This window comes from Mustela erminea, chromosome 11 (assembly GCF_009829155.1).
Source record: "Mustela erminea isolate mMusErm1 chromosome 11, mMusErm1.Pri, whole genome shotgun sequence".
Taxonomy (NCBI): Eukaryota; Metazoa; Chordata; class Mammalia; order Carnivora; family Mustelidae; genus Mustela; species Mustela erminea.
In genome coordinates this window covers 68515482-68543274 of record NC_045624.1, presented here as the reverse complement: position 1 = coordinate 68543274, position 27793 = coordinate 68515482, and the positions used below count along the sequence as shown (strand labels likewise).

Here is a 27793-nt window from a genome sequence, read left to right as displayed (position 1 = left end):
GGTTAATACTCTTTGGTCTGCTGTTTGAGTTTATTAGGCATAACTAGCTATTTGAGAGAAGTTACATTATAGTCAAGGAGAGTGGATCACTCACACATGAGATATGGCCCCCCGATTTTTTTAAGTGGCAGAATATTATCTAGATTAGGTCTCTCTTTTACTTCTAATTTTTTTTTAATGCTTCTTTAAAGTCAGCAGATGTTTCCTCCCCGATGGGAGAAGTAGTACGTGGATTTGCATTGTGCTCCGCAGTCTACGAACAGCAATGTAGGAGTCAAATGTGAGAATTCCACCCTTTCCCCAATGCCTCCCTTATTTGCAACTCTTTTTTGGAATTAAGCTCTCAGTGGAAGTAAGCAGGAACCGAGATAGAAGATGGGTAGCTTCTTCTCCAGAAACTAAGTACTTGGGCTTTACCCCTCTTCAGTCTTCCTGGGCTGATTGTCTTTCTGGGGAGCAGGGAAGAAGCAGTGCATTGAGCTTTGATAAAATATGAACTTTATCAATAGTCAGCTACTAATACAGTAGCCACTGGTACATACTATGGTCAGAGAAAAGAGTGCCTCACATTCTTTTCTTTCCCAGTAAAAAGTTTCCAGCCTTGAAGAGCTTTCATTGCCTTCCCTCTTCATTGACATTAATCCATTCATTTATGTATTTATTAAACTAATAGTTATTGAGCAGTTACTCTGAGTCAGGCGTTGTGCTAAGGGTTAAATGTATGAGAACTGACAAGATTCCATCTTTACCCTCAAGGAGTTTGCTGACTAGAGTCAGTCTGTCTGCCTCTTCTTTCTCTCTCTCTCTCTCTCTCTCTCTCTCTCTCTCTCTCTGTCATTGCCAGTTTGTTTTGTAACATCTTGTTTCTGATACCCCACCATCAGTGACTGGGAAGGCCCTATTCTCTCTTGCCTTCCGGTCTCAGGCTCTGTAACACCTGGAAAGACATCAAAGAGACCTTTAGTTAACTGACTGTCAGTCAGCAGCCCATTACCAATTAGTACCTCAAAAGTCAAAGGTCTAGCCCTTCAGTTTTCTAAGTCCAGAAACTCAGTAATACAGTTCAGATTTAATCAAGGCCAAAGTGGCTGATTCTTGCTGTTCTAACTTAGAAAACACTAATTTCTAGGCCAAAATACTTATTTTTCTGATTTAGTTTGGGAGGTACAGCTGACATAATACCCAGCATCCTTCATATGTTCTGTTCTCTCTCCCATGGGTTGGTGGGTTCATAAATCAGAAAGCTACTCAACCAGCATAAAACAGTAGTTAAATTACCTGGATGTGTGTATGGAATATGCTCGTTCAGCTGGGCTGACGGATGAATGGCCGGTTGCATGGCGGCACCCCTGCTATTGGGGCACTTTTGTGTCCCTCCAGGACTCTCCCTCCCTACTTCCCAAGATGCAGACCCCAGTGTTGTTAAAATGTTATGACATTGCAGGAGATGATACAGTATGGATTAACAGAGTCAGATCTACCTTCTCTGTCCTCAAAATCCAATTTGAGGAATAACATCCTATAAAATTCTTGAGTCCCTGGCGGTGTGAGATTAATCTATTCAGAGCTGGACTCAGCAGAGGTCAGGTATGGTTAACCTTATCTCCCTCCATATGTTGGTGTGTTTATTCACATGTGAGGTTCTTAGGACTCATTGGCTCATCTTTAGAGGAGCTAGAGTGAACTAGGTCAGCAAGACTTCATGTTTACATTCTTGCCTAACATTTCACTCCACGGAAATTCTGTTCTTCTTCAAACCCAGGTTAAATCTCATCTCCTTTAGTGGACTGTCAGTACACTCTCCCCATTCCCAGGCAGAGTGAATTATTCTCTTCTCTCTGATCCCTCCGAAATTTACACACTGTTGCTTCTCGTTCATCTTTTCATCTTCATATTCTTGGTCCCCAGCAAAATGTATGGCATGTAATTGGTGCTTCATAATTTTCTTTGGTAACCAGTGCAGGAGGTCTCTCCAGATAGCCAATGCAGGTCATCAAACCAAATCTGGCTGCCATGTCTTATTTTAAGTAAAGTCTTATTGGAACACAGCCACACTCATTTATCTATAACCTGTCTACACTTGTGCCACAATAAGCAGAGCTGCGGAGATATGACCAACTGTATAGCCTCAAATCTCAAATATTTGTTATCTGGCTTTACAGAAAAACTTGCTGGCCCCTGGTCTAGGCATTCATTTCCTTCTACTCATCATTGCTGGGTAAACTCTGAACATGTCTTAGTCCCTGGTTGCCATTTATCTAGATTTTTAAAAAATAATATGCCATTATTTTTGGTTGTTTAAGTTACTACAAGGTAATAATTAATTTACAGCTGTACTTGCCTGCAGTTTCAAGGCTAACAATGTGCTGGTATTACTGAACAACTAATTGAAGTTGGCTGTTTTCAAATTTGTGTTGATACCACATTCACAAATCATCATTTTGTTGTCATATTTGAGGAACCTCAGTGGAAGTGGGATAGAAAGAGCCCCATGGTAGCTGGGTAAATGATAAACATCTAACCCCATTTCAGTTAAAGCAAGAGGAAGTGTAAGATTATTTCCAGAGGTTTGTAAGACAAGTTAAGTGACCATAGAAAGCATGACAATATTTTTCTCATGCTTACTCTTTGAGTAACCTAATAATAACGTTTTGGTTTCTAGACTTCCATAGCAGTAGACCTTTGTCCAGACAAGGTTAAGAGGAGTAAATTAAGTACTATAAGCTTTCTACTTATGATTTCTAGAGATTCTAAGTTTATATGTGGCTATTAGCACACTGCCTGACACAAAACATGCCTTCAAAAGTATTCGCTGAATTAATGTCCTGGCAAATAGAACTGGCTTTGCAAAATCTTTACAGGATTTTTTTTTGTTATTAACATATTGCATTAGGTCTTTATACATTCGAAATAGTAAATTTTTTCATTGCTCAGAGGAGGGGTGAGGTTACATCCAGCTGTGATTGGTAAATTAAGACTTGACAATTCAAGGGACCATCGAAGGACTTGGGGGGAGAAGGATGGCCAAGGAAGCAGAGACAGGTACACATGAGATGGGTTGAAAGGAATGGGGCTGCCCAGCCTGCCTGAAGTGAAGCAGTTGTTTTATGCAGGTTAAATTGTTGCAATTAAAACTGAATAGGAAGGTGAAGTCATTAGCTCTAGAATTTAAGTGCCTTGAATACCTCACCAAATTACTAGGCAAACACAGATGTTTGAACGGAGGAATAAAAAGGGAAAAAAAAAAAAAAAAAGAAGACCCATGAGGTGTGGGGAAGGTGAATCAGGAGACACAGGGAGGGATGACCTGGAAGGAGGAGCAGTCGACATTGAGGGAGAGAGCGATGCAAGAGCCTGTGTAACGTCAGCTGCCTAGACGCAGGGGAAGGAGGTGAGGAACTCCGGACTTGACGGCAGGGCCTCTGACCTCAGGAAATGTGGCCCTGTCATTAGTAGACACTGGGAAGTCAGAGATAAAGGGCAAAAACAAATTTTTTAAAGGGATTTTTTGCATTTTTTTTAAAAAAGATTTTATTTATTTATTTGATGGAGAGAGAGAGAGAGAGAGAGCACAAGCAGGAGGGGAACAGCTGAGGGAAAGGGAGAAGCAGGCCCTGCACTGAGCAGAGCCCAACCGGGACCCTGGGATCGTGACCTGAGCCAAAGGCAGATGCTTAACCGACTGAGCCACCCAGGCGCCCCTTAACTCGTGTTTTTAATGAAGAAGGTTGAGACCTCAAGAGACAGGCTGGGCTAGGGGCAGATTTGGGAGTCCCTAGAGGAGAGGAAGAGGTCAAGAGTCTGGGGCCCAGGAGAGGAAGGATAGTTCAGTACAAGAAAAGGCCATCACACGTAGCCATAGGGAGACTGTTTACTGCTTTGAAACTGAAGGCCAGATCGCCAGAGCCTGGAGCTGCAGCGCCCCAACTGGGGGTTTGGACTTCTGATTGCTCTTGAGGGTAGTGTTGGAGAGATTTCAGAAAGCCTAATGGAAATTTTACATAAAGCTAAATAAATAAACAAAAACAAGTCACTCTTTTTTTTTTTTCTTTTCCTGAAATCATACCAATCCAGTGTCGGTTTTTGTGCAGACTGGACATTCTAATGTGCACTGTGGGTAGATTTGATTGATTTAAAATAGAGAAGTGCATTATTCCTTAATCTTGCCTCTTCAGCCTTTTGAAAGCATTCATTTAAGTGTTCCTTGGAACACACTTTGGCAAATGTGTGAGATAATGATGTGAGGTTGCCTAGCAGCGGGCTCTGTAATGGTCAGAATCAGGCTTTTAGTCCCAAGATGTCCAAATAACTGCAACACTAAGAGGTTACAGAGCATTTCCATGTCCATTGTCTCATCTGGTCCTCTCACCACTCGTTAAAACATCGCCCTGCTACCTGCAATTCAGAAAATAATTAGGCAGTCTACTTTTAAACTTTGCACAGTCCTAGCCATTAGGAGTTGCTTTGGGATTGCTCTGGAGGAATCCAGCACTTTCTTTTCCCCTTCAGCTTCTATGAAGGAAATTGAAATCTTGCCTTTTTTTTTTTTTTTTTTTTTTTTTAAATGTCCATTAGCAAAATCATCTCAGAAGGCGTTTGGGCCGTGTCTGGATTTTCTTTAAGTGTACGCCTCACATCTGTGGCCATTTAATTCAGACACCCAGCGTAATGATGCAAATATCCGTAATTAATATCTGAGGCTAGAAGTGGATTTTGACGTGGACATATTTCTGATGCTGGCGTTCCATTATGTACATTCCAAGGGATTGATTGTTGTAATCCAAGTATCGTTAACTGAAAGTATGAAGGGCTCATTGCTAAAAATCCTTAGTTTGTAAACCTCCCGTGGTGCTTCTTCAGAGCTTTGAACATAAACTGCTGAATAAGAACAGTGTGCATAATTCATGTTGTGTGTATGTATTTAGAAATTTATCCTGAAATACAATTAGGAGCAAAATTAATTAGCAAGGTTAATTAAACACTTCTGTAGGAACACTGTTCTGTCTACATTCCATGCCAGAAAGTTGCTGGAATATTTTTATAATTTTACAAAGATAGAGATAGACACCAACAGACAGGAAGGAGTAGTTTCACACACAAATATGCACTAAATTTAACACATCCTTTGTTAATCATCTCAGATCACTGCATATGCTGAACAACATCCTTTGCTAAATAGTTCCAGGTAGAGCCGTAGGAATTATCTCCTGTGTCCAAGGAGGAATAAGTGCCACCTGTGGAATCCAGCTCCTACATTTGACATTGAGCTCCACTCTCAAAGCCTTTCCTCTGATTGCTTTTTTGGCATCATGTGGAGTGTTCCCATCCCCCAGCAGCTGCTGCCCTTGAGAGCCAGCATAACTCAAAGAGGCAAAGATCATTCAGCTCCAAACACCGAGGAAATTTTGGCATCTTCCACATGACAGGAGACCAGCCAAGTTGTAGTCCAACCCAACCTCTGAGAGAAGCCTTTCAAAGATATAAATGGTTTATAGCTGAGCCCCAGCTTAAGAAGTCTCCCCATGCTCTACCTGTCCCAGGGCTGGCCACAGGCCATTAGCTAAGGGAGAGACCAGAAGAGAAAGCTTTGACTCTTGCTTCCTCCCCTAAATCTCCCAGACTCTGAGGGGTCTCTTTCTGTATTGGACTTGGGAGTTAAGTAAGAAGTGGGCTGGGTTCCTGTCAGAAGGCACCAAAACCCAAAGGCAGGACAGGTGTGGAGGACAGCGTCTGGTATTTGAAGCGAAGAGTTGGAGCCAGAGAAGGAACAAAAGTAAAGTCATGTCAGTCCCTGCCTTGAATGTAAAGAATTATTTGATTGTGTTCATTCTTGCTTATTTTGCTCATTCCAGTATATTTGAAGATAAAACTCTTTTTGATGAGTATTGGGCCTCTGTCCAGCAGGACCTTTCCTGGCTTAACTGAATGTTCCTCAGTATAGCTGTGTTTCCTGTAGCTTAAGAAAGGCATATATATTGGGACGCCTGGGTGGCTCAGTGGGGTAAAGCCTCTGCCTTTGGCTCAGGTCCGACCTGATCAGGTCCCATGATCCCAGGGTCCTGGGATTGAGCCTGGCATCAGGCTCTCTGCTCAGCAGGGAGCCTGCCTCCTCCTCTCTCTGCCTGCCTCTCTGCCTACTTGTGATCTTTGTCTGTCCAATAGATAAATAAAATCTTAAAAAAAAAAAAGGCATATATTATTTTCTTTTACACTTTGGAATTGGGGCAAAGTCCTTAGATTCAGAAATGCACTGACTTTTGACTAATGGCCTCAGAAAGAATAATAAATTGGTCTTTTTCACCTGTGTGTACATCCTAGATGGTGCCAAAGGTCCCAAATCACTAAGGGCATCCAGTTCATTGGTGGTGCAAGGAGGAAAAATTAAGCGCAAGTTTGTGGATCTGGGGTAAGCATTTCGTGATGTAAAAATCAAGCAAACAAACAAAAAGCTAAAAGAGGAAATGTGTTTCTCCTTTCTGACTGTGTACTGTCCTTATAGGGCACCTTTGCGAAGGAGTTCCAACAAGGGAAAGAAATGGAAAGAGAAGGAGAAAGAAGCCACTAGGTTCTCTCCAGGTAGCAGGTACGGGTGGGTGATCTCAACTTTCTGGCCCCCTCCTCGGTTAACCAAAATCAGCAGTCTGTGTCTATGAGCTGAAGTGATGCTCCCTAGAGGTGAGAGGAAAGAGAAATTGCACAGTCAATATATATTAGTCCTACCCCAGTTGTAGTCTACACTGGCGTTGGGTATATCCATTGGCTTAATTGCAGAATTATGGTCACGTGAACGATTTCAAAAAGATCGTCAGATCTGTTGGGAACCACGGATCCATTTTATAGGCTTTCCACTGCTGTTTCTTTTTCTCCTTTTTCTTTTTCCTGGCATACCACTTGGTGAGAAATTGTACCTTCTTCCTGGGATTATAAGAGAGTGGGGTCAGGGATGAGAAGAGAGAATTCCTAAATTAATTGTTGAAGTCTGTTATGGTGGTGGTTTAATCCTGTACGACAGAGAAAGGGTAAAAAGCTCTGTTTATATTGAGGGCACCAGTCTTGGGAGAAATAAGTCCATGATCCGACTCAAAAGCAATTTAACTTTGTGTGGTTTTGAAGTGAGAAATAGAAAACAGTCTGCTGTGTGCCTTAAAATTAAGAATAGGAAATGATCAAGGATACTCAGGATAAAATACAATAAAAAAGTGGAACTGTGTCAGGGAGAGAGAGATGCCCAGATACACAACAGGAGAGGGGCTAGGACAGTTCTATAGTAAACACCGCCTTTATTTCGGTCCCTGCACTTCTGAGGCAGTCACTTCCTCAATCCTTGAGGCTCTGTGGGGAAACGGATGGGACTGAAGCATCCAGCCCTGTGGAGAAGGCTTGACTGGATTTCATCATAGTGGCCAGAGGGTATCACCTCCCTCTACAAATTCCAGGTCAAAAGCAAGCAAATCTTGATTCCTTTGGTGAGTGCACACCTTACTCGGGGCCAACCCCAGGGAGTCACTACCACGAATTCCAGCTTTGGAACCAGCAGCCAGACGGCTCCATATTTTAAAAATCCTAACCCTGGAGTCTTTCTGCTTCACTGGTCACAAGTGTTTATACATGTACCAGTGCTACAAAATAGTTGTCAACTGGAATCATAATTTTATAATTGTCTGTAATTACAGTAGAATTTTGACAGGCCTGACAGGAATTCATGTAATTGAAATACTAGAAGAACAAGGGAAAAAGAGGGAGGACTTTTTCTGTTTCACAAAATGATTTTTTGAGCTATCACAGTAGTTGGTTAACACTAATTCAATCTAATGACAGTCTCTGTTCTTCTGTATAAATTGACAATGGACCCAGAACCTTTTAAAACAGAAGTCAGAAAACAGAGTTACTACCCAGTAGTGACACAGGGCCCCCGAAGGTGGGTGCGCGACAAGCACCGTCCGTGTCAGGGTCCCGCTTGCAGTTGTGGAGGACTGGGTGTAAACTCCGCACCTCTGTGAGGCTTTCTCAGAGAAGAGAGGGAATGATTTCACAGGATTGTGTTAGTAATCTTATCTCTTGGCTTTTCATTATTAGGCTGTAAAAATCAGATGAGGTCATTCAATCAGTTAGAGCCTGAGGCTGCGGGACTTGAGAGGCAAGCGGAGAGGTTTGCCAAATTCAGTCTTGCTTTTAGTTTTTTCCTTCCTCAAGAGTTAAGAGTTTATTGTATTCCTTGTGGAGACCTAATGACTCAAATGCATGACATGAAACATGAAACAAATAGATGAGGTTCAATAATTATAATAATAAATAAAACCCTACAAAAAATATGGCTCGATTCTAGCCTTTTCAGATATGTGCTCAGTGAATGCTCTGATTTAAACAGGCAGGATAGCAGGTCACAAAAGCAGGAAAGAGTTAGTGAGTTAGTTGTCAGAGCTTGTTGACAACAAAGAGTAAAATAAAATATCCTCATTTTAGAGCAAGTTGCCTCCAATGCCAGTGGAGTACCTACTTTGGAGCTCTGCAGGAGAAGCTCCTGGTTGAGTGGCTGAATGGAAAAATGTGTAAACAGTTATGTGTGTCTCGGAACAAGGCTAGACGGTGGCGTGTGGGAAGAAGACAGGAAGGGAGATGGCACTCCTTTCTGGAGGTGAATATGCATTCCCCTTAAAAGTGTGAACTGTGGGGAAAAAAACACTGTGCCAGAATCCAAGTATTCATCCTGACTTTGCCATAGGTAAGGCTCTGAATTTCTTGGACCTTGGTTTCCCACCAAAAAGTAATTAGATGGATTAACACTACCTGTTCTCTAACTCCCCATCTCTGTCTGTATTATCCAATATGGTAGCCATATGAGATGTAGCCATTCATTGAGCACTAGAAATGTGGCTAGTCTATATTGAGATGTGTTGTAGGAGAAAATGCATGCAGGATTTCAAAGACTTAGTATGGAAAAAAAGAATGTGAAATAGCTTATTAAAAATGTTATAATACTGATTACATGTTGAAATAATAATACCTTGAATATTTTGGGTTAAATAAAATATAAATTAATTTTACTTCTTTTTTTATGTGGTTACCAGAAAATTATAATTTACATACACAGTTAATAAGATTTTATTTATTTATTTGACAGACAAATTGTAAGTAGGCAGAGAGGTAGGCAGAGAGAGAGAGAGAGAGAGGGAAGCAGGCTCCCTGCTGAGCAGAGAACCCGATGTGGCGCTTGATCCCAGAACCCTGAGATCATGACCTGAGCAGAAGACACAGGCTTAACCCACTGAGCCACCCGGGTGCCCTGATCCCTATCATTCTATGAAAAACATCCTTTTTTGAGTTCTAACTCATTCTGTTGATCTATAAATTGGTATTTTCATGTTTGTTCTTTTTTTTTTTTTTTTTTACTTTTTTTATTGAAATATAATTAATACAGACTATTAGTTTCAGGTACAACATAGTGAGTCAGTAATTTCTATGTGTTACTCAGTGCTCATCACGATACATTTACTCTTGTTTATCTATTCTTTTTTGAACATATCTACTCCTCTGTGTTCCCACTATAATCTGTTTATACACAGAGATATAACAATATAAATTATTGTAAAGGCAAATTGGGTAAGGCAAAAAAAGATAAAACAGAAAGTAACATTGGTACTTAAAATAGAACATCTTCAACAATACTGCCTGTGCGCCAGAAGAGAAAAGCACCGCACCTCTGCCTAAACTTGACCCACAGAGGACCAAAGAGGAGCCAAATTTCTTTAAAAGCAAATGATTTTAAAAACAGGAAACAAAATGCAGTTGTAAATAGCCAGAGGAGAATGGTGAAATGATTTCATCCCGGCAAGTTTCAAAGCGAGAGTTTAAGGCCTGAACCGTGACAGTGAAAACTCAGTGAAGCCCCACAGAGTGGTTAACTTTAACAATATCACTTCTGCGGGTTCGCCCCTCACTTGATGGTTTTTCATGCCCAAATATGGCTTTCCTTAAAAAGAGGGTTATTTGGGTTGTACATTTAAAGTAATTTATTAAAGCCTCCAGTTTTAAAACCTTTTTGTTTGTTTGTTTGTTTTAGTTCATCTTACAGATCTTGTTGTTTCATTTTATACATCTAGTAAAATTGTATAAAAAGAAAAGCAGTCACTTTTATTAGGGACCCTTGAATAATCTTAGCTTAGCCTCAGTAGAACAGACCTGTTCCCCCTGTAGTTGTCAGTCCTGTTCTTAGAGAACTGCGCTTATAAAGTTAACCTACTCAGTTTTCTTTTTAAGTACGTCCAAGTGCTTGAAAGCTGACAAACTCTGACATTCCTAACAACATCAACACTCTTCCACTTGAAAAAAACTCTCGAAAATCTAGTAAATTAACATAGTGACTATATAAACACCCAGAGCTCTTATCACTTTGGTTATTTTTCATCTTAACCAATTAAACATATTAAAATAGAATCGATAGACAAACTTCTCTCTCAGATTCCTAATAATACAGATTTTCTTAACTCCTAAGCAATATATTTATTATTCCTAAACCTAATGTTTTTGTTTTGAAATATCAAATTTTTATTTGATTTTATTTGAAATATCAAATATTTATTTTATAATCATCTTGCTGTTTCATTTTAAACCTTCCCAGGATGGGGAGGATTCATTAAGGGAAGAGTTTCTCCATCTCAGGGAGGGGGCAAAAAATACCTTTTTCCTTCTGCCCTCTTGGGTTTTCCAGCTGGAGTCCTATAAATTAGATTGGCAGATGACAGATTAATAAGGGAAAAGCATACAAATTGATTTTTGATTTGACGTAAGTTTTGTGTGATGCAGGAGCCTTTATCAGGAAGTGAAGACCAAAGAAGTAGTTAAACCTGAGCACTTTAAAGCTAGGTTTGTTGAAGAGTGGAAAGTCTTGGAAAAAATGTTGAGAGGACAAAAGGGTATGAACTAAGAGTAGTAAACAGTGGAAACTTAGCAAGGCCTGTTTGTTCCTAAAACCACTGTTCCTTCAGATTCCTCTTGTGTCCTTGCATCTACAGAGATAAGGATGTTCCTTTCCTCCAGGTGTAGGGAAGGCACCTCTCTCAGAAGATCTTATGATCTGCTTGGGGGGCAGTGGAGGAGGTCAAAGAACCCTTTGTATACTTGCCATTTCTCAAATTCCTTAAAATGTTTGCTTAAAATATGTGCTCGGCCAAGTTGCCTTATTCTGTGGTAGCATGTCCAGAACCCTGTCAGAAATTAAGGTTAGACACTACAGGGACCATCTCAGATGGGCTGTTGGTTATTAATGGGAGTCTTTAGACCATAACTGAAGGTAGAAGCAAAGTATGTCAGTGGTGGTTGGCCTGCACTGCAGATGGACACCTGCTTGTCCTAGCTGTGATCTGTCAGGGTCTCCAAGTGCCCTTAGAAGGGTCTGGCTTTACAACTACCGTCTACTTAGTGGATGTGAGAACCTTACAGAATTACTTCATCTGAGGTGAATAAATGGAAGTCTGCAGCCCTCTGATTGCACCTAACTTCCCTTAATTAACCTCCTTAACTACCTGCTTAAATTCTATATTCTGCTTATACATTTTCTGTTCTGGCAGCTCCTGAACTCCTAATTATAACTTGATGACATTCAATTCTGTTCTGAATACCTCACATACCTTGTATTTGAAGTTAAGACAAATAAAAAAAAAATTACTATAGAATGTTTACCTGAGCAACTTAATTTTGGGGTGCTGACCCCAGAACAAACTGGTGTCAGGATGTATGTAATTGGGTTAACTGCTCTGTAGAGTTGTTAATTATAAACCATTTGAATGCCAGGAAACAGTGATTATCTCCACCTCATCTTCCCCACTCCCCCCCAACAATTTAATATGACAGAGACTTTATTTGAAGCCATTCTTTTTCCCGGTTCCTAACAATAAAACAAACCAGGGTTACATCAGTGACTTGTAATTCCATTTTCACCAAAAACAATAGTGAGACATTAGTGTACAAGTTTAAAAAAAAAAAAAAGATGAATTACAGAACACATACCTATTTTGATCCTCCAGAAATTATTTTCAGATCCATTTCTACCAATCTTGATTTTTAAGGGCATTATTAAAGATCTCTATGGAGATCGTTACCATAACCTGCTCTCAGAGTCAACAAGTGCAATAGACAGAAGGAGGAAAGGAAGGGAAGGGAGGGAAGCAGTAAGGAGAGGGGGAAGAATTTTACTTCATTCTTTTTCTTTTTAAAGATTTTATTTATTTATTAGACAGAGATCACAAGTAGTCGGAGAGGCAGGCAGAGAGAGAGAGGAGGAACCAGGCTCCCTGCCGAGCGGAGAGCCCGATGCGGGGCTCGATCCCAGGACCCTGAGATCATGACCTGAGCCGAAGGTAGAGGCTTTAACCCAGTGAGCCACCCAGACACCCCAAATTTTACATTATTCTTAACAGATTCTTCCATCAAATGGAAGAGACTACGAGTGATCAGTAATGGTATGATTGCTTCCAAGCTCTCTGTGCTCCTTTTGTAGGCCCAAGAGTTCAGTTGTCCAAAAGGAAAGTGGTATTTATTTTAGAAAGCGTGTCTGGTAAGCTGATGGATCTGTAATTATGAAGTAATGGAGAGTTTGCTTCTTTTAATGAATATACGCTAGGTCGAAGCAAATGGAAGCATACTGACCAATTCAGGATAGTAGGAGACAGTTACTTCAGTTCATAGGGTTTTAGAGTCAAGGCTAAGATACCGCCTCAGCAGGGACACAGCCAGACCTCCTGGAGACCTGGAAAATTCTCTTCCAAGGATTTCAGGACCTAATGGTTTGCAGTTTTGAGGACACTGGTTATTTCCTTAGAAGTGGGCTTTCTTTGCTTTCTATGTGATAATTCTTCCAGTCCTTCCATCATCTTGATAGAAAGCTGGAGAAGAAAGCCTCCGAATGTCCCCCAAAGCTGAGCCTCCATGATGTCACTTGTCATACTCACACTGTGGCCTCTGGTCCTGTGTTCAGTGCTGGATGCACAAGTCCTCATGGAATTATTAGTCTTGAATATTCTCCTGGCAGGAGGCTCTTACAAAAGAGTTTAATTATATGTGGTCATGAGCTTCTGTTTGAGATGTTCCATGATCAGAATTTGAACCCAAAGTCCTTTTCAAGTTAGGCATTAGGATGACAGTAGGTGGGCAACAATATTCTTATTTCCCGTCTAATTAAAAAAAGATAGGGATGGTGGTGATTGTCCCAAAAGTGTTTTACAAAGCTCACTTGGGAGCAGGACAAGAGAGTCATGCTGTCATTAATTATGGCCTGTTTATCAACTTTAAAACAATATCCATATATTTAAGCACTACTGTACCTTTTTGAATCGTGGATGGAACTCTTAAAAAAAACCTCCCATGCTCCTTTGAGTAACTGATTCAGAAATGTATAACCAAAGGGGGAAATAATCCTAGGTCCAGTTTATCTCAAGCATGCCCAGTTAGAAGACTGTGGGACTGCAGAAAAAATATTTTTATGGATCTGCACAGTTAGAGCTTTCTGAGTATTTTTACTGGACTGGGGAACCTGAGCTTAAAAGTCAAGCCTTAGCAGCTAAAGTATGAATGGAAAGATAGCGAGAACTGCAGAGATTAACCTCCCATGAGGTGTGTGGTTTCATATTCAAGGAGTGGGCTGGGGCGACGAGATGAGATCCAGCTTCGTGGAGACATTCCCAGACTTGTTAGGCTGGAGACGCTCGTCTTATCTCCCCCTAAGACATGTGTTACTTTCTGAAGGGTAAGAACCGAAGATCCTTCCTTAGTTGAGTTTGTTTACATGAAGGAGATAAGATGTCTCTCCCTTTCCCAGAAGGGAGGTGGGGACAGCACTGCTGTCCCTGTCCTATCTTATCATCCAGATGGGTATTTTTTAAGATCTCCTCACCAACAGTGTAGACCAAGTATAGGATGACAGCTGCCTTTCATTCTGTCACTCTGGAGAGAAGAAAGTAGGGCATGGGGACCCAGTGCAATCATTTTCTGTAAATAGTCACCTCTTCTCCAGGAACCTCATATTTGCATTCAGGAGAATAGAAATAAGTGTAGATACTAAAAACTTCAAGAGTCAACTCCGACATTTGTTAACATACAGATTCCAGGCAAACTCCTCCCTTCCAAAGGTCTCCCAGAGTCTAATTCAGTAAGTCTAGGTGCCCAAGAATCTGTATTCGAGCAGCTGCCCCAGGTGATTCCTGTCAGGCTTGTTTGGGAAACACCACAGGGGTCTACGACCCAGGAATAGAAACCGCTTCTTCCAGAAGACCAGTCTGTCTCTGCTGCCATGGTTTCTTAAGTTCGGTTATTGTACCCAATCCCTACCCCGTCTTTTAACAGCAAGTAAGTAGACTTCAGGATACAGAGTTTTTTTGGTTTAAACTTTAGGATGAGACTGAAGGTTGACACATCTCTCATTGGGCTTTCTCCATTATCCTTACAGTCCCCTTTATTGTTTTGGTGTTTTGTTTTGTTTTGTTTTTTTAAGGAATTCGCCATTATAACCATCAGATATTCTGGAATCTTTAAGTGAGCAATCATGATAGTCACCCAGCTTATGATCTCAGTGTTCTACCAAAACCTCATTGGCATCTTTGTTCTCTTTAGTCACTATTTTTATAATCTCTTTACCTTTGTAAATTAACAAGATGTTTTCACATTTACTGTTCCCTTTGAGTCTCACAATAACTTTGGAAAGAACAGGAACTATTGGGAGCTGCACTGTTTATGTAAATTTGAAATCTATTTTGAAATATTTGAAGTAAAAAATGTTTCAAAGTATTTGGAGTGAGATGTGAGAAGACCAAAGTCCTGTATGTGCATGCGTCGTGTGCGGTCTAGCTGTGGTGTGGAGGCACTTTTCACTGAAAGGGAATCTCTCTTGTCGTGACATCAACACGCAACAAATAATAGGCACGTGTCAAACTCATTTGGACAGATTGAGGGTTGACCTCTTCCCGGATGCACAGAAACTACCACCCATTCCTGCCTCGGCTCTTGATAATTCCTTTTCTCTAACCAGAAGAAAAATACAAACACACAAGTATACACAGACATAAAAATATCTGTTTTCAAACTGTGTTTCTCAAATACCTTTGAATCCTTTAAATGTTAAACAATAACCTTTGGCCTTTATACTTTCGCAGTTTCCCGGGTACTTTCACACGTATTACCTCACTTAATTCTTAACAACCACATAGGAGTTACATAAAATATCCACCTTTTACAGAGGAGAAATAGAGGCTGAGAGAAAGCCCAAGGCCCCGTACTCAAGAGGTGACAGATCCTGGACCTCCAATAGAGTGTTAAGACTTGCGGTCTGGTTTCCTCCTAAGGGGTGTGAGGGCGATCGGCTGTGACATCTGTCATTCTATCGATGCCTGAGTCGATTCGGCTAATGTGGCTGGCTAGCACTCCAATTGTGATGAAAAACCAATAAGGCGTGTGTTCTGCTTAAACTTTCATAAGCCCTAAAATTTCCAAATTATTTAAATACATCTTCTAAAATCCTAGACTCTTGGAAGCATGAGTTCAGAGAAGGCAAGGAAAGAATGCTGGCCGAGAGCTAATGTCACTGGCGGTGAGGCACTGCTCGGTCACCCAAATAAGGGGAATGACGTGATGGTTAACCTAATAGCAGTTCCAGAAAGACGGTGCCCTGTGACTTCAGTTCAGCCACATCCGCTTAATAGAAACAATAAGAATTCACTGTGGCAATAGCAATATGAAAATGTTGACCATTGTTCTAGAATCCATCGATACAAAAAAGATAGCTACTAAGATTAATGTCCTCGTCAAAATTGCAAAATTGTTCCTCTCCCATGTAGAACAATTTGTCAAACTGCTACTTTGAACTTTATTCGTAGTCCCTTCAGGATTCCCTTCAACGAGTGTCACACCTGTCCTTCCTTTGTCTGACATACGCATTTTTTCCCGTAACACAGGATCTTCAGAAGCAGGCTGGAACACTGGAAACCCAAGCCGTCCCCCGCGCCTCAGGCCTCCACCCGCTCACCGTGCATCCCTTTCTCGTGGTTTAATGAGAGCCGAAAAGGATCCTATTCCTTCAGGGACCTGCCTTCACCTACACGTCCCCTTCAGCCTTCTCCTGAAACTCTAATTTCAGATAAAAAGGGGTCCAAGGTAGAAAACACATGGATTTAAAAAGCAAACAAGAAAACCCCAAATCCTTCCTCCTCTCCAGTCTTTGGAAAGGATTCTCAACTTGTGTGTTTGCTCTGGACCTGAGAAACCAATGTGATAACCCTCCAGTAAACCATGCATGGTATTTCTTGTGTGGGGGAAAAGGAAAGCCTCGTTTAACCATCACCTTCCTTAATGCTGTTCCATTCTAGATTGTATGTTAATCTTTGATTTGCCTGTCTTTTCACATATTGCTATTAAATCTCAGTTTGACAGTTAAGCCATGCTGGGAAAGATGCATTTGAATCATGGAACAATATGATAGATCTGTTTACCAAGCGTTCCACTTTAAATTACATTACAAGACTATTTTTACTGTGCTCTTCAAGATTTACTGGAAAACAAATAAATTTGGGACTGAATATGTGTTCAATATATCTAAGTGAAACTCTTTAAAACGAACCAGTGCTGACATAGCACCCTTACTTATCTCTTCTTTTTAAATCAAACTTCCACCTTGAAAAACTTATAATCTCATCACTAAAGTTCTCTAACTTGAGCAGAAATAGAAAATATAATTGCACGGGTGTTGTTTGTTTTTAAACGCATGATGGTTATTTCCAGCATGACGCTGCAAACCTTATCTAACATTTTATTGGAACACATACAGTGGCTAACTTTCACATGTTGTTTGGTCTCCTTTTATCTGTGTTCGCTTTTCTTTCTCAAGCAGAAATGTGTGATTAATGTGACTTGAATTTAACTCTTTTCTTGAGGTCAGCAGCTCACAAGGTCTTGACAGGGCTGTGGGTTGTGTGTCTGTTGACATATCAAATAGTAATGTGTTGTGTTCAATGCTCTCCTGCTTACATGTTCTCCTAGCCTAGCTCCATGAGCTCGGATTTAGTCTCCATGTCGGAAGTTTGAGCAAAACTTGGGGTTTTTTTGGAACTGAATTCTGCAGCCTCTGGCACGGTACTTATTTTTGACATCTGACAGAACCCAGTAGCCAGGGAGCCTAATGGAAAACTAACGGGCCAGTTCCAAAGGAAGCAGAATATGGAACAAGATGGTGTTGGCCAAGGGCTTAGAGTTCCTCGGAAGCCAGTCATTCTAGAATTACTAGCAAAAGAAGTTTTGGCACTACTAGACCACTTGGATCTTGAAACATTTTCGGTATTGGAGCTGAGAAATCTAAATGTAGTTTGAATAATTCCACCATTAGCTTGTCCTGGAGGGACTCCAGATTGGTTTAAAAAATATTTTCACAAGTGCAGCCATGTGGTCATTCTGAATTTACTTGACTTGAGTAGCCACTGAACATTTTGATGAAGTTCTGGGGAAGTTGTTTTTTTCTTTTCTTTTCTTTTTTTTTTTTTTTTACACCCCACCCCCCCAACTCCACCGGCCCCAGGTGATTATTGGGAGAGTGTATCTGTTCTGCAGCCTCTTTGGAGCTCTGCAGGTGCTGTGGGAGAGTCGTATTTTAGCGTGTAACTACGAGTATATTGTCAGACTCTGACCTCCCCCAGAACTCATCATCTTGAAGGTTATATCCAGGGGACAATTTGCCTTTTCTCAGTATTTATCATGGCAAGCGATCCTTCCCAGGGGGTGCTCAAGCTACCTTTCTAATATGGATGGCCATCTGTTCCTAATAACTCAGGCTCTCCACACCATCTTGTATTTTTACTTGTACTGTTACTCATCGCGAGTAGGGTCAAAGAAGATAGGCTTATTAATGTTACTCCTCTGAGCAGTTGCAGAGGATAATGAAGCCTGTATCCTTGAAGAGGGATTGAAGAATGATTGCTCCAAAACACCTATCCTTTCATCTGATGGAGAAAGCGCCCAGAATTCCCCATCAGTTGCAAAAGGCACGGTACCTTCCACCACCGCCGCTTGAAGGTCATCACCAAACCAAATGTGAATTTCTCCGAAGATGACTTAAAGAGAACCTTTGTAGGACTTGCAGATACACCTACCACTGGTTCTCTCACTGTGCCCACTTAACCCTGAGCTTCATTTACTTTCACAGAATTTTACCTTCAACGATGACTTCAGTCCCAGCAGTACCAGTTCAGCAGACCTCAGTGGCCTGGGAGCGGAACCCAAAACAGCGGGGCTCTCTCAGTCCTTGGCGCTGTCGTCAGATGAGGTACGGTCGGGGCGCTCACGCAGACCCACCTTCTCAGATCGTCCATTGTACCCGTCACCAATCCCCGAGAAAACGTAGATTTTGTGTGTGAATCATGGGGACCATGTTTTCTTGTTTGATGTGAAATCTTCATGATTTCTCTCTCAATATGAAGGCAGAGTATTATTTCTGAGTCCATTGAAAGCTCTCCAGGGACCTCCTCTGCATTACTCTGACTTTACTGAGAGGACTTTGAGCAAGGGGGTGGGTGTGGGAGGCTTGGCACAGAGAGCAAGAATAGGGAGCAGCTCAGACTGTCCGTTCCCTCTCTCCCTCACCCCCCAACCATCACCCTTACCCCCTACCCCTACCCCCACTATCACCCCCACCCCAAGTTGAGCGTCGCCCCTGATTGACAACCACTGCAGTGGAGAGGGGAGAAAAACTGATTTAGAAGCCAGGGTCAAGTTAGCATTGCCAAGAATTCCCAGAAGATCAGTGTGTTTCCAGAGAAACAGGAAATTACATGACTGTTGGACTTAGTGTCTCAAGAGATGAGGAGAGGACAGAAATGCCACTATAGAGGGTGGGGGCCGGAGGAGGAGAGGCCGTGTAAATAAAGATACCATTGCTCCACATATTTGCTCAAAGTTACTTCTTTCTAACATGATTTTTGTTTTATAAAACTTTTCGTCTCCTAAATTTTTCTGCCCGTCCTCTTGAGATTTTAATTTTAAATCTTTGTACTGTGTATGTTGTGTCTCCTAGTTCTGTAACACTTTTCTTTTTGATTCCTTTGTTGCTCCCTCACTCAGAGCCTGGATATGATAGATGACGAGGTGAGCTATCAGTGGGCTGCGTGTGGTGGCTTCTGTGGTATTGTTTGAACCTCCTCTTCTCTCTCCGCAAAATGATTTGAAACCTAAACAGTACAAGACCACTTGTGTCTGTCCCGGAGGGTTTCCGTGCGTGAAATCATTTTGCTCTCTGCCCTCGTCTGTCCCTAAGTTGGAGCGATGTTTCTGAGGCGAGAGGATCACCAGGTTCTACCCTCGGAGCCCCTCGGTCGATCCCCCCATCACCACTACCTTGACACGGTCCATTCTGTTCCACCCCCTCTGCCTTCATCTCGGCTTCCCCATCCCCTCGTCAGTGTTCCCCGAGGTGACTCCTGTCTCTCCTCCCAAACCTGCCATCGCCTTCATCGCCTCTCAGCTTAGAGGTTCTAGGAACCAAGCTGCCCTCTGTGCTGTCCAAAGTGGTGCTGTGCCCTGGGCGGAGCCAGAGATTTGGAATGAACCACAGACCGTTGAGCTCTCCCGGTCCCCTGCTCCGTGCTCCGGGCTAAGCCGCACGTGACTCATTTATTAAAAGTCATTATGGACATTACCTGCCCCACCTTCCTCACGGGTTTGCTTGCTGCTCGAATGAAACCCTGGCTGTGAAATTTCCCCTCACAATGCTTGAGGACTTAAGGCTTTCCTCTTTGGAGGGGAAGCTACCTCACGATTTCTACATGTATTTTTATAGACCTCTAACGTCTTCTCTGAGGCTGCACGCAGAGTGGTGCATTGCATATAGAGATGAATCAAATACTTGCTTTCCGCATCTCATACTCTTTCCAAAGTGTTCTAATGTAAAGGCTTGCAACATTGGAGTGTATTTTCCGGTAGTAAACATCCTACGTTAATAATGCTGCTTTATCTGGGGGAATTTTTCAAGTTTCCAAATACCTAAAAAAATATATAGGTGATAACTATGCATGTGTGATACACACACAACTACAACCATTAACTTATTATTCATTTGATGGCGTAAAGATAAATATGGCTCTAGTAGGCAAGAAATTCCTTTTGATAGCATAATAGGCCGTGGCGAGCCGTAGCTTTTTGGTCCTTTAACAACCCTGCATAACATTCCTACCTCAGATCCTTGATGATGGACAGTCTCCCAAACACAGTCAGTGTCAGAGTCGGGCGGTCCATGAATGGAGCGTGCAGCAGGTTTCCCACTGGCTAATGAGCCTAAACCTGGAGCAGTATGTATCTGAATTCAGTGCCCAAAACGTCACTGGCGAGCAACTCCTGCAGTTGGATGGAAATAAACTGAAGGTAAAGAATTCTGTCTCTGTGTGAGGTTACCAGGTGTCAGTTGTGTCGCTCATGGCACCTGAAGTGTTTCCATGAGACAAGAGTGTTCTGCCTGTCTGAGAGGGAATTCACATCAGTGGTCGGCAGAAAGGACATTGCATCGTTTCTGAGCAGTAAACATAGTTTCAGAAAGTCGTCAGAGATTCCGAATCAAACAGGATGCTGCCGAGTAGGAGAGCTAGGGGCTCACTCCATTGCTTCTACCCAGACATGTGGTCCACGAATGAAGTCTGTTGACTTCCTGTGTGGTAGGAGTTGTAATAATGGCCAACGTGGACTCTCTCATCACATGAGAGTGAAGACCTAGATCCATGAATCTTTCCTTCTTTATTCATTTCTTCTCCACCCCTGCTCCTCCCTGCACACCTCTCCAAAAGTGGGACGATAGTCTCCTCAGAACTTTCTTCCCGGAGTACGTGCAGGCCATGTCTCCCCTGCTCCATCCCACTCTCATTTCACCTGTCCAGTCCATCCCTTTTAGAGACTGGGGGGGGGCGGGTGTGGACCCACCCCTGTGGAAAAAGGGCAAAAAGAGCTTACATTGGGCTCACCATCCCCAACCTCAGCCCCCTGTTGGGCTGAAGGGCAGATGAGTATCTCCTGACAGTCTTGAAAAGGTTAGAGATCAATCAATAGTCGGTGATTATGAAGGCCCCATTGACAAGGCTGTCGCTGTTGGGGAGATGGATGCATCCCGCTGTTGATTCTGAAGGTCAGGAAACATTTAGAGTACGCAACCAACTCCTCTTATTCTGAATTCCAAGCTCACTAAGCAACATCCTCATTAACAGGAATCCTTTATAGGTCTGCCTACAGGGAGAGAATGGCTAGTCATGCTGACATGAACATTCCGGCCCCAAAGACATTTTTGGTCCTCATTGTAAGTGACTACATTGGCAAAAAGGAAGCCACTTCCGTTCTCCCTGCCCTTCTTGGGGCCCTCTATGGCAGCAGGTGCCCACTCCTAGCTTTTAAAAATATTGACAAGTTTAGCGATACTCTTGCCTGTAAATGTCTATGGCCCAAAGGTTGGAGAAACAGAATTTCACCCCCCACCCTTTTTAAAATTCCTTCACCCATTAGTTACCAGTTTGGCAAGCATGTATTTAATGGGATTTAAGGTGTGCTGTGCTAGGCACTTCGAAGGGCAAATAAAGCTTAGCCCCTAAGTGTGGAGATTTTTGGCAAATGTAAGCAGCTTTTTCTAGGTTTTTACCTCTTTGATTATGTTTAAATCAGTTTTTGAGTCTGAACACATTGTGATATCAGCCTCTTCCTAGGCAGAGAGGTCACTGGTTTTCAAGTTCAATTTGTTTATGTATTTCCTTCCTAGGCTCTGGGAATGACGTCATCCCAGGACCGAGCCGTGGTCAAAAAAAAACTCAAGGAAATGAAGGTATCTCTTGAGAAGGCTCGGAAGGCTCAAGAGAAGATGGAAAAACAAAGAGAAAAGCTGAGGAGGAAGGAGCAAGAGCAGATGCAGAGGAAGTCTAAAAAGACAGAAAAGATGACCGCTGTGTCAGAGGGTGCTGGCGAGCAGTAAGGCACACCCCCTCCCAGACAGCTCTCCCCTCTTCCCGCCCTGGTCTCCTCCCGGGGACGGAAGGAACTGATGGCAGGGGTAATGTGCTCTAGGCCCAGTGGGGAACCGCGTGTGGCATACCTGCATTTTCTGCAATAATAGAATACACTTTTAATTTTCGCCTCCTGAAATAATCCCAAGCCACCTTTGTTTATTACCAAACCAAGGGTCTCATTTGTGAAAGATGCAAAATAGCTGTGTTCCTCTCTTCTCTTACTTACCACCCTCTTGTGTTGCATTGGGTGGGTGGTGTCCCTGGGGGAATCGGTGTTACCCTGCCCAGGAAAAGCATGGTGTGTCTCAGAGCACCATGACTTTTCAGTCTGGAAATCCTGAAACTATGCAGTGGCTTGTATCTGCGTGGCCAAGAGCCCTACTCTACCGTGAGATCGGGGCTCCGGAATCTGCTCCAGTGTGTGGACAGTGTTTGTGTCTGGACAGTGAGACAACCCCACTGTAACAACACTGGTGCCAGGCCGCATAATTATATCCGGTGGCAAAAAGCAAGCAAGCTCTTCTGTTTGCTGGGCATCCGAAAGAGAGAAAAGAATTCATGATTTGTTAACCCCAGAAGGAAGCAGAAGCCCTCAGATTGTGGATGTGGGTATTACCTCGGGGTTCTGAGGGTAACATTTGTCCTCCAGATTGAGCTGAACAAAGGAAAAAATCAGAGGTTAACACAGCCCCAGGATGTTGGGATCCATTGTTTACTTTGCTCCCGCTGTGTGTTCAGTAGTTCAGCGACACAGACACACATAATGTAGTTCCTTTATTCCCCCAACAAATTGAACAGGAAATTGATTCTTAAGGAAACCAACATTTTCAGGTTTCCTCTCCTGGGGAACATTCTGGCTAGTCTTCAGCCTGACTGTGACACAATCAGGAACTTGTCACATATTTTCTACTTAAGATTTCCCAAGTGGGCTTAGTTAGTGTTTTAACAAATGTACTTTTAAGAAAAATAGAAATACCAGTTAGAGAAAATTTAGATGTGAGTAACACTCAACCAGAGAAGCAATTTTATTGAGCACACAGAATGTTCCCGTAAAGGAGAGCTGACAGATTTTATAGATGTTTTGAATGGTTTTTCTGAGCTGTTCTCTTTCATTCTTTAGAGATTTCCATGTTACAGGTAAAGTTTGTTTAAGAGAGTTCACAGGAGACAGTCTACCAGCGGAGACAGTTATGCTGATTTTAAAGCCAGTATATGAAGGATTTCGGCATTTCATCCAACTAATTCAAGCAGAAGAGACTAGGGCAGAAGGAGGAGAAAATAAACTCATCTTGAGACACTTCCAATGATCGGTTATTGTTTGTTGTTGTTGTTTTGCTTTTTATGCTTGTGTTTCCGGTTCTGCGTTGGCTATAAAAATGAGGTCATCCATTTTCCAAGGGAAGGGACGAGTTGCAGATTAAGAGTTGAGGCCAGACAAATCTTCAGCTAGTATTTTACTTCCTTTTACTACATTGTAGGGGGGTCTTTGTCTGTACCATACACTGGACAGGTCGTATACACAGAGCTTGGGGAAGGCCTTTGAAGGTTCCAGGTAACAGATAATGTAAAGGGGGCCCCGCCCATCTAGCACCAACTTGTATTTTGGACATTGTGACTTTTTTTTTAAATTAATTAAAAAAAAAGTATATATATACTTTTTTTTTTTTTTTTTTTTTTTTTTTTTGCTTGCCTGAATATCTGAAATCTGGAATTGGCTACACTAGAAACTTATAATCCTGTCTCTCCCTAAGGTCTGTTTCCTTTTTGGTGACAGAGTATTGTCTGTTCTACTTTGATCCTGTGTCCCTAGTACAGATCATTCATTCAATGCTCAGAAACATTGACATAAAGTAACATTGTGTTTTACAATGATTGGAGTCGCTATGTATGTCTTTCTGACTATCTTCATTTGCTGTATGATAATGAAACTGCCATACTGGATACTCTATCAATATTTGAGATGTGTGGTGCTTTGCTATTTATTAATATCCTGAGAAACAAGGAATCACTATTCATGAACTACAAAATTCAGCAGATCTTTTCTAATACTAAAAGACTAAATTAGTCAAAATCTGGTAATACTAGTGCTTGCTAATGTAAATTTTTTGCCATTTTTGCTTATCTTCGGGGGGAAAAAAGTGATCTGGATCACACTGGAAGTTTTGCTCTATATTCATTTTAGGAATAGAAATAGAGGATGATTATCTTAAGTGATGTTTACACTCTGGTAATATTTGAAAATGGCTGTACATACTGGAAATGTCTATAAGTCTCAGTCTCTGCACATAATTTATGATCTCTAGTGTATCGCATTTCCTTAAATGTTTTAGAAGTATTGTTCTTGAACTTTATTTGTATGCTTCCAATGTTTAGACCAATGACCAACTGAAAATATTATAAATCAAGTCCTTCTTCCTCAAATCACATAGTCTTTGTATTATAAGTATTTTGATTTTTAAGTTAAGTTACAGTGATTTTAGGTCTTAATGAGTTATTTTAATATTACTACTTAAAACTGCTGAAATTGTAAAAGGCACTTGATTTGACTGTCCAGCCAAGGATGACCTGTAACTGATTGATCGAAGAGTATGAAAACAAAGTGCAGGACCTCAGAACTTATGAACATTTATTCATATTATTTATTATTCATATTATTTCTTTTCTTGACTCTAGTGCATGATGCCTAATTGAGGTCCCAGTGTCTTCAACAACTCCTACTCTAATGCTAGTGGTTTTCGGTGTCCCTACAGTTTAACATAGACTTGTTGCTTCATGAACTGTAAGAACTTTGCAGTTTTTTTATTTATCAAAAAATGAACAAAAAGGGAACATCTGGTTGCTATGAACTATATTCCTTCAGTGACAGCTCAGTATGACTCTAACAATAGCCAAACTGTTTTGGGGTATAGGTAATGCTTTGCGGGGTAGGGAATGTGTGGTGAGGTCAAGCTGTAGACAGGGAGCATGAATGTCCGGGACAGAGTTTTCCATTAAAGGACTTTAGTTTTTATAATGGATTATTTGATTTAAGACCATCTCCCTTAAAGTAACTCACAATCTATGTAATAGGTTTTTTTTTTCTTCTTCTTCTTCTTCTTTTTTTTTTTGCTTGAATCCAAAGTGTACTTCAGAGTGCTTCATTAGGGCAGGAACCTAATTTTGCCCATTTGGGCACATTGATGAAGTCCACCATTAATTTCATGACAGTAAAACTGTCCTTCTACGTTATCCTCCTTTAGTTGGGGTTGCCATGGGTTTCCAGCCCTCAACATCACAGAAGTATTTTGAACCCACCGTGGTTCGTGACGGCAGTGTGCTAGTGCTCATTCCAAACTTAACTTTCAAGGGGCATGAAATGGGACCACCTACTCTAGGCTTCTTTGTTGTTGTTGCCAACCAAGTGCCAAGAGGACAGGGGAGGAACCCAATTAACCCTTGCTGCTGCCTTTCATCCTATGTCATCCCTGGCCCGAGATCATAAGCTGCCCCCAGGCCTGAGCTACAAAAACAGTCACGGATTGTTCGATCTAGGACCTTAATTAACCTTTATGGTTTTTTTGCTGAGGACAAAGAATTCTCGTCTAGGTTGTTGGTGTAATAGGATTAACATGTGCTTTAAAATTATATTTTAAAAGGTAAATAAAAAATTGCATTTATATGGATGTTCTAACTCATTTATAAATGTTAAAGATTATATAGACCGAGCTTCAAGAGAAGAAACCAGTGTTTGAAGAGTCTAAATGGAGAGCTCCCCATGATTCTAAAAGAACTATTTATTCTTTAGAGGTATTGTAGCTCCTCATTACATTGACATATTTAAGAATTACCAAATTCCATTTAAACCACTAAATTTTCTGTCCCAGTAGGGCCCTGGTGAGGGGCATTTCAATCTGGTGGATACTGGTCACTACAGTTCACGTCACCTACTTAGTGCTAAGTCCTCAGTGCTTTCTGAAGGAAAGGTAAAATGAAAAACAAAAGCCCAGGGTTTTTAAAAACAGCTTTTCAAATTTATCTTTAATCAAGGACCTATCCTTCTACTGTTCTGAAGCTAAGCATGGAAGGATGAGGTCCAGAAATAAAATGTGCATATTTTCCACTAGAATTGTTTTCCTTCTGATAATAGGGTTGGGGAGTCAATTCTCAAAAGAAAGCCATGGTATATGAAATATGAATGTGTTTCCGTGGCTCATTCCTGAAAAACAGCCTGGGTATGTAGGCAGATTTTTGTTTTTATACTTGTCTTAGGTATTTAAAGTCTCAGGAAATTTAGTCTTGGTCCAAAACACTGGGGGGGGGGGGGATCCTACTAGACAGTACACCAGTAGTATTTGAACAATTTAGCATAGCGGTGTAGACTTGACCCCACCAGGAAGCCAGAGGGCAAAGAGAAAGCTTACAGAATCTACTTTCCCCTGGAAAATAAAAGGTTCAAGTTCTACTTTAGGGTAAACAGAAGGTCTTCAGTGCTGCTGTGTGAGCGTCTGTGTGGATGTGTCGAGGGAATGGTTCTGACTTGAAGCTAACGTATGTACGCGGTGTGGACCAATCACAGCATGTGACCTGCTTCTGGACCTACAGACTGGGGAAGGATGGAAACGGAATGATTTCCAGTCCTTGACCCTACCCCAACCCCAAAACTGCTTAAGATTCGAGAACGAATAGGAGGTAATGCCTAAGAGAACCAGAGGCAACTTCTCGATAATGTGCATGCTGCGTGTGTAGATGTACAGAACTACATATGTGTGAATATATTCCCACCTTACATACACACACACACACACACTCTCCGTAATGACACTGCATAAAAAATACATATATTGTATATGGAACTTGGTCATGTCAGTTAGGACCCCAAGCAGTAATCATAGCCTTATTGCCACTTTGTGTGTTTGTGTACATTGAATGACTCATAAGATTTTCAGAGATTTTTTTAATGTAAGTATTTCTACTAAATGCACTTATCCTTCTACATGTTTATATATTTTGGTAAAATTGATTTATTAGATACTTGGTATTTTAGTAAGATAAAGTTTCTTCAAATGTTTGGTTAATGCTTTGATGTCAAGATTGCACATTGCTGAGTCGAACCTCAGAAATTTATGCAGCTTTGGGCATTTTCAACTGCGGACCGCAGTTTCCTTGGCTAAAAATTGCACGTGTGTTCTTGTGCATTCGCTCATGCTCCCCAGCGACCTACTTGGTAGCTGTGATGCTTCAGTCACTACCTGCTGGCTCTCTGGTGGCCCTGTTGCCATCACGTGATCACTATTTACTTCTTCCTTGGAGTGACGGCATGGTTAGGTCAGTGCCAAACACGATGCAAGCGGCTGTGAGCGGGAGTATGTTGTTGGAAGGTGTCCACTTCTCTTGCTTTCAGCTGTTGTAGCCAGACACCCAGGTTTTCTTTAAAGGATTTAAATCTTTCACCCGTGAAAGAACAATTGGCCACGAAGAGTTAAATTACCTTGAAAAGTGGGAACTAATAGGCACTCCAGCTAGATCACACCTCCCAACAACATCAGATTTAGTTAGTGTTTTGTGAAACCCCTCAAATTATCTATCTTTATCTATATATGTTTTCCTTAATATAATTTATGGTCGCCCCTACTGCTTTTGTATTTTTTAATGGTGGTGCTATTAAACCACAAGCACGCCTGCTACGTATCACTAACAAACCTGACCAGCTGGAAAGAGAAACAAGAGAGAATGAATTCTATTCCATCGTAAGAAGTTGATTTATTTTAACTTTTCTTTATGTATCACTAAAGGAAAAGGGTTGTTTGAAA

General features: G+C 41.6%; 1 protein-coding gene across 10 annotated transcripts in view; it reads left to right on the top strand.

The window, feature by feature from the left end:
* The window catches only part of PPP1R9A (protein phosphatase 1 regulatory subunit 9A), a 304191-nt gene extending 280793 nt beyond the window's left edge, over positions 1–23398 (top strand). For 5 of the 10 annotated variants that reach the window (XM_032306040.1, XM_032306045.1, XM_032306044.1 and 2 more), the window contains 7 exons: positions 6319–6406; positions 6500–6583; positions 15942–16140; positions 18179–18298; positions 19093–19116; positions 20206–20388; positions 21761–23398. In XM_032306040.1, the coding sequence (XP_032161931.1) occupies positions 6319–6406; positions 6500–6583; positions 15942–16140; positions 18179–18298; positions 19093–19116; positions 20206–20388; positions 21761–21970 (908 nt within the window). In that variant the 3' untranslated portion in view covers positions 21971–23398. The remainder of the gene's footprint in view (positions 1–6318; positions 6407–6499; positions 6584–15941; positions 16141–18178; positions 18299–19092; positions 19117–20205; positions 20389–21760) is intronic. The other 5 variants (XM_032306046.1, XM_032306041.1, XM_032306048.1 and 2 more) reach the window with 3 other exon arrangements.
* The last annotated feature ends 4395 nt before the right edge of the window (positions 23399–27793 follow it).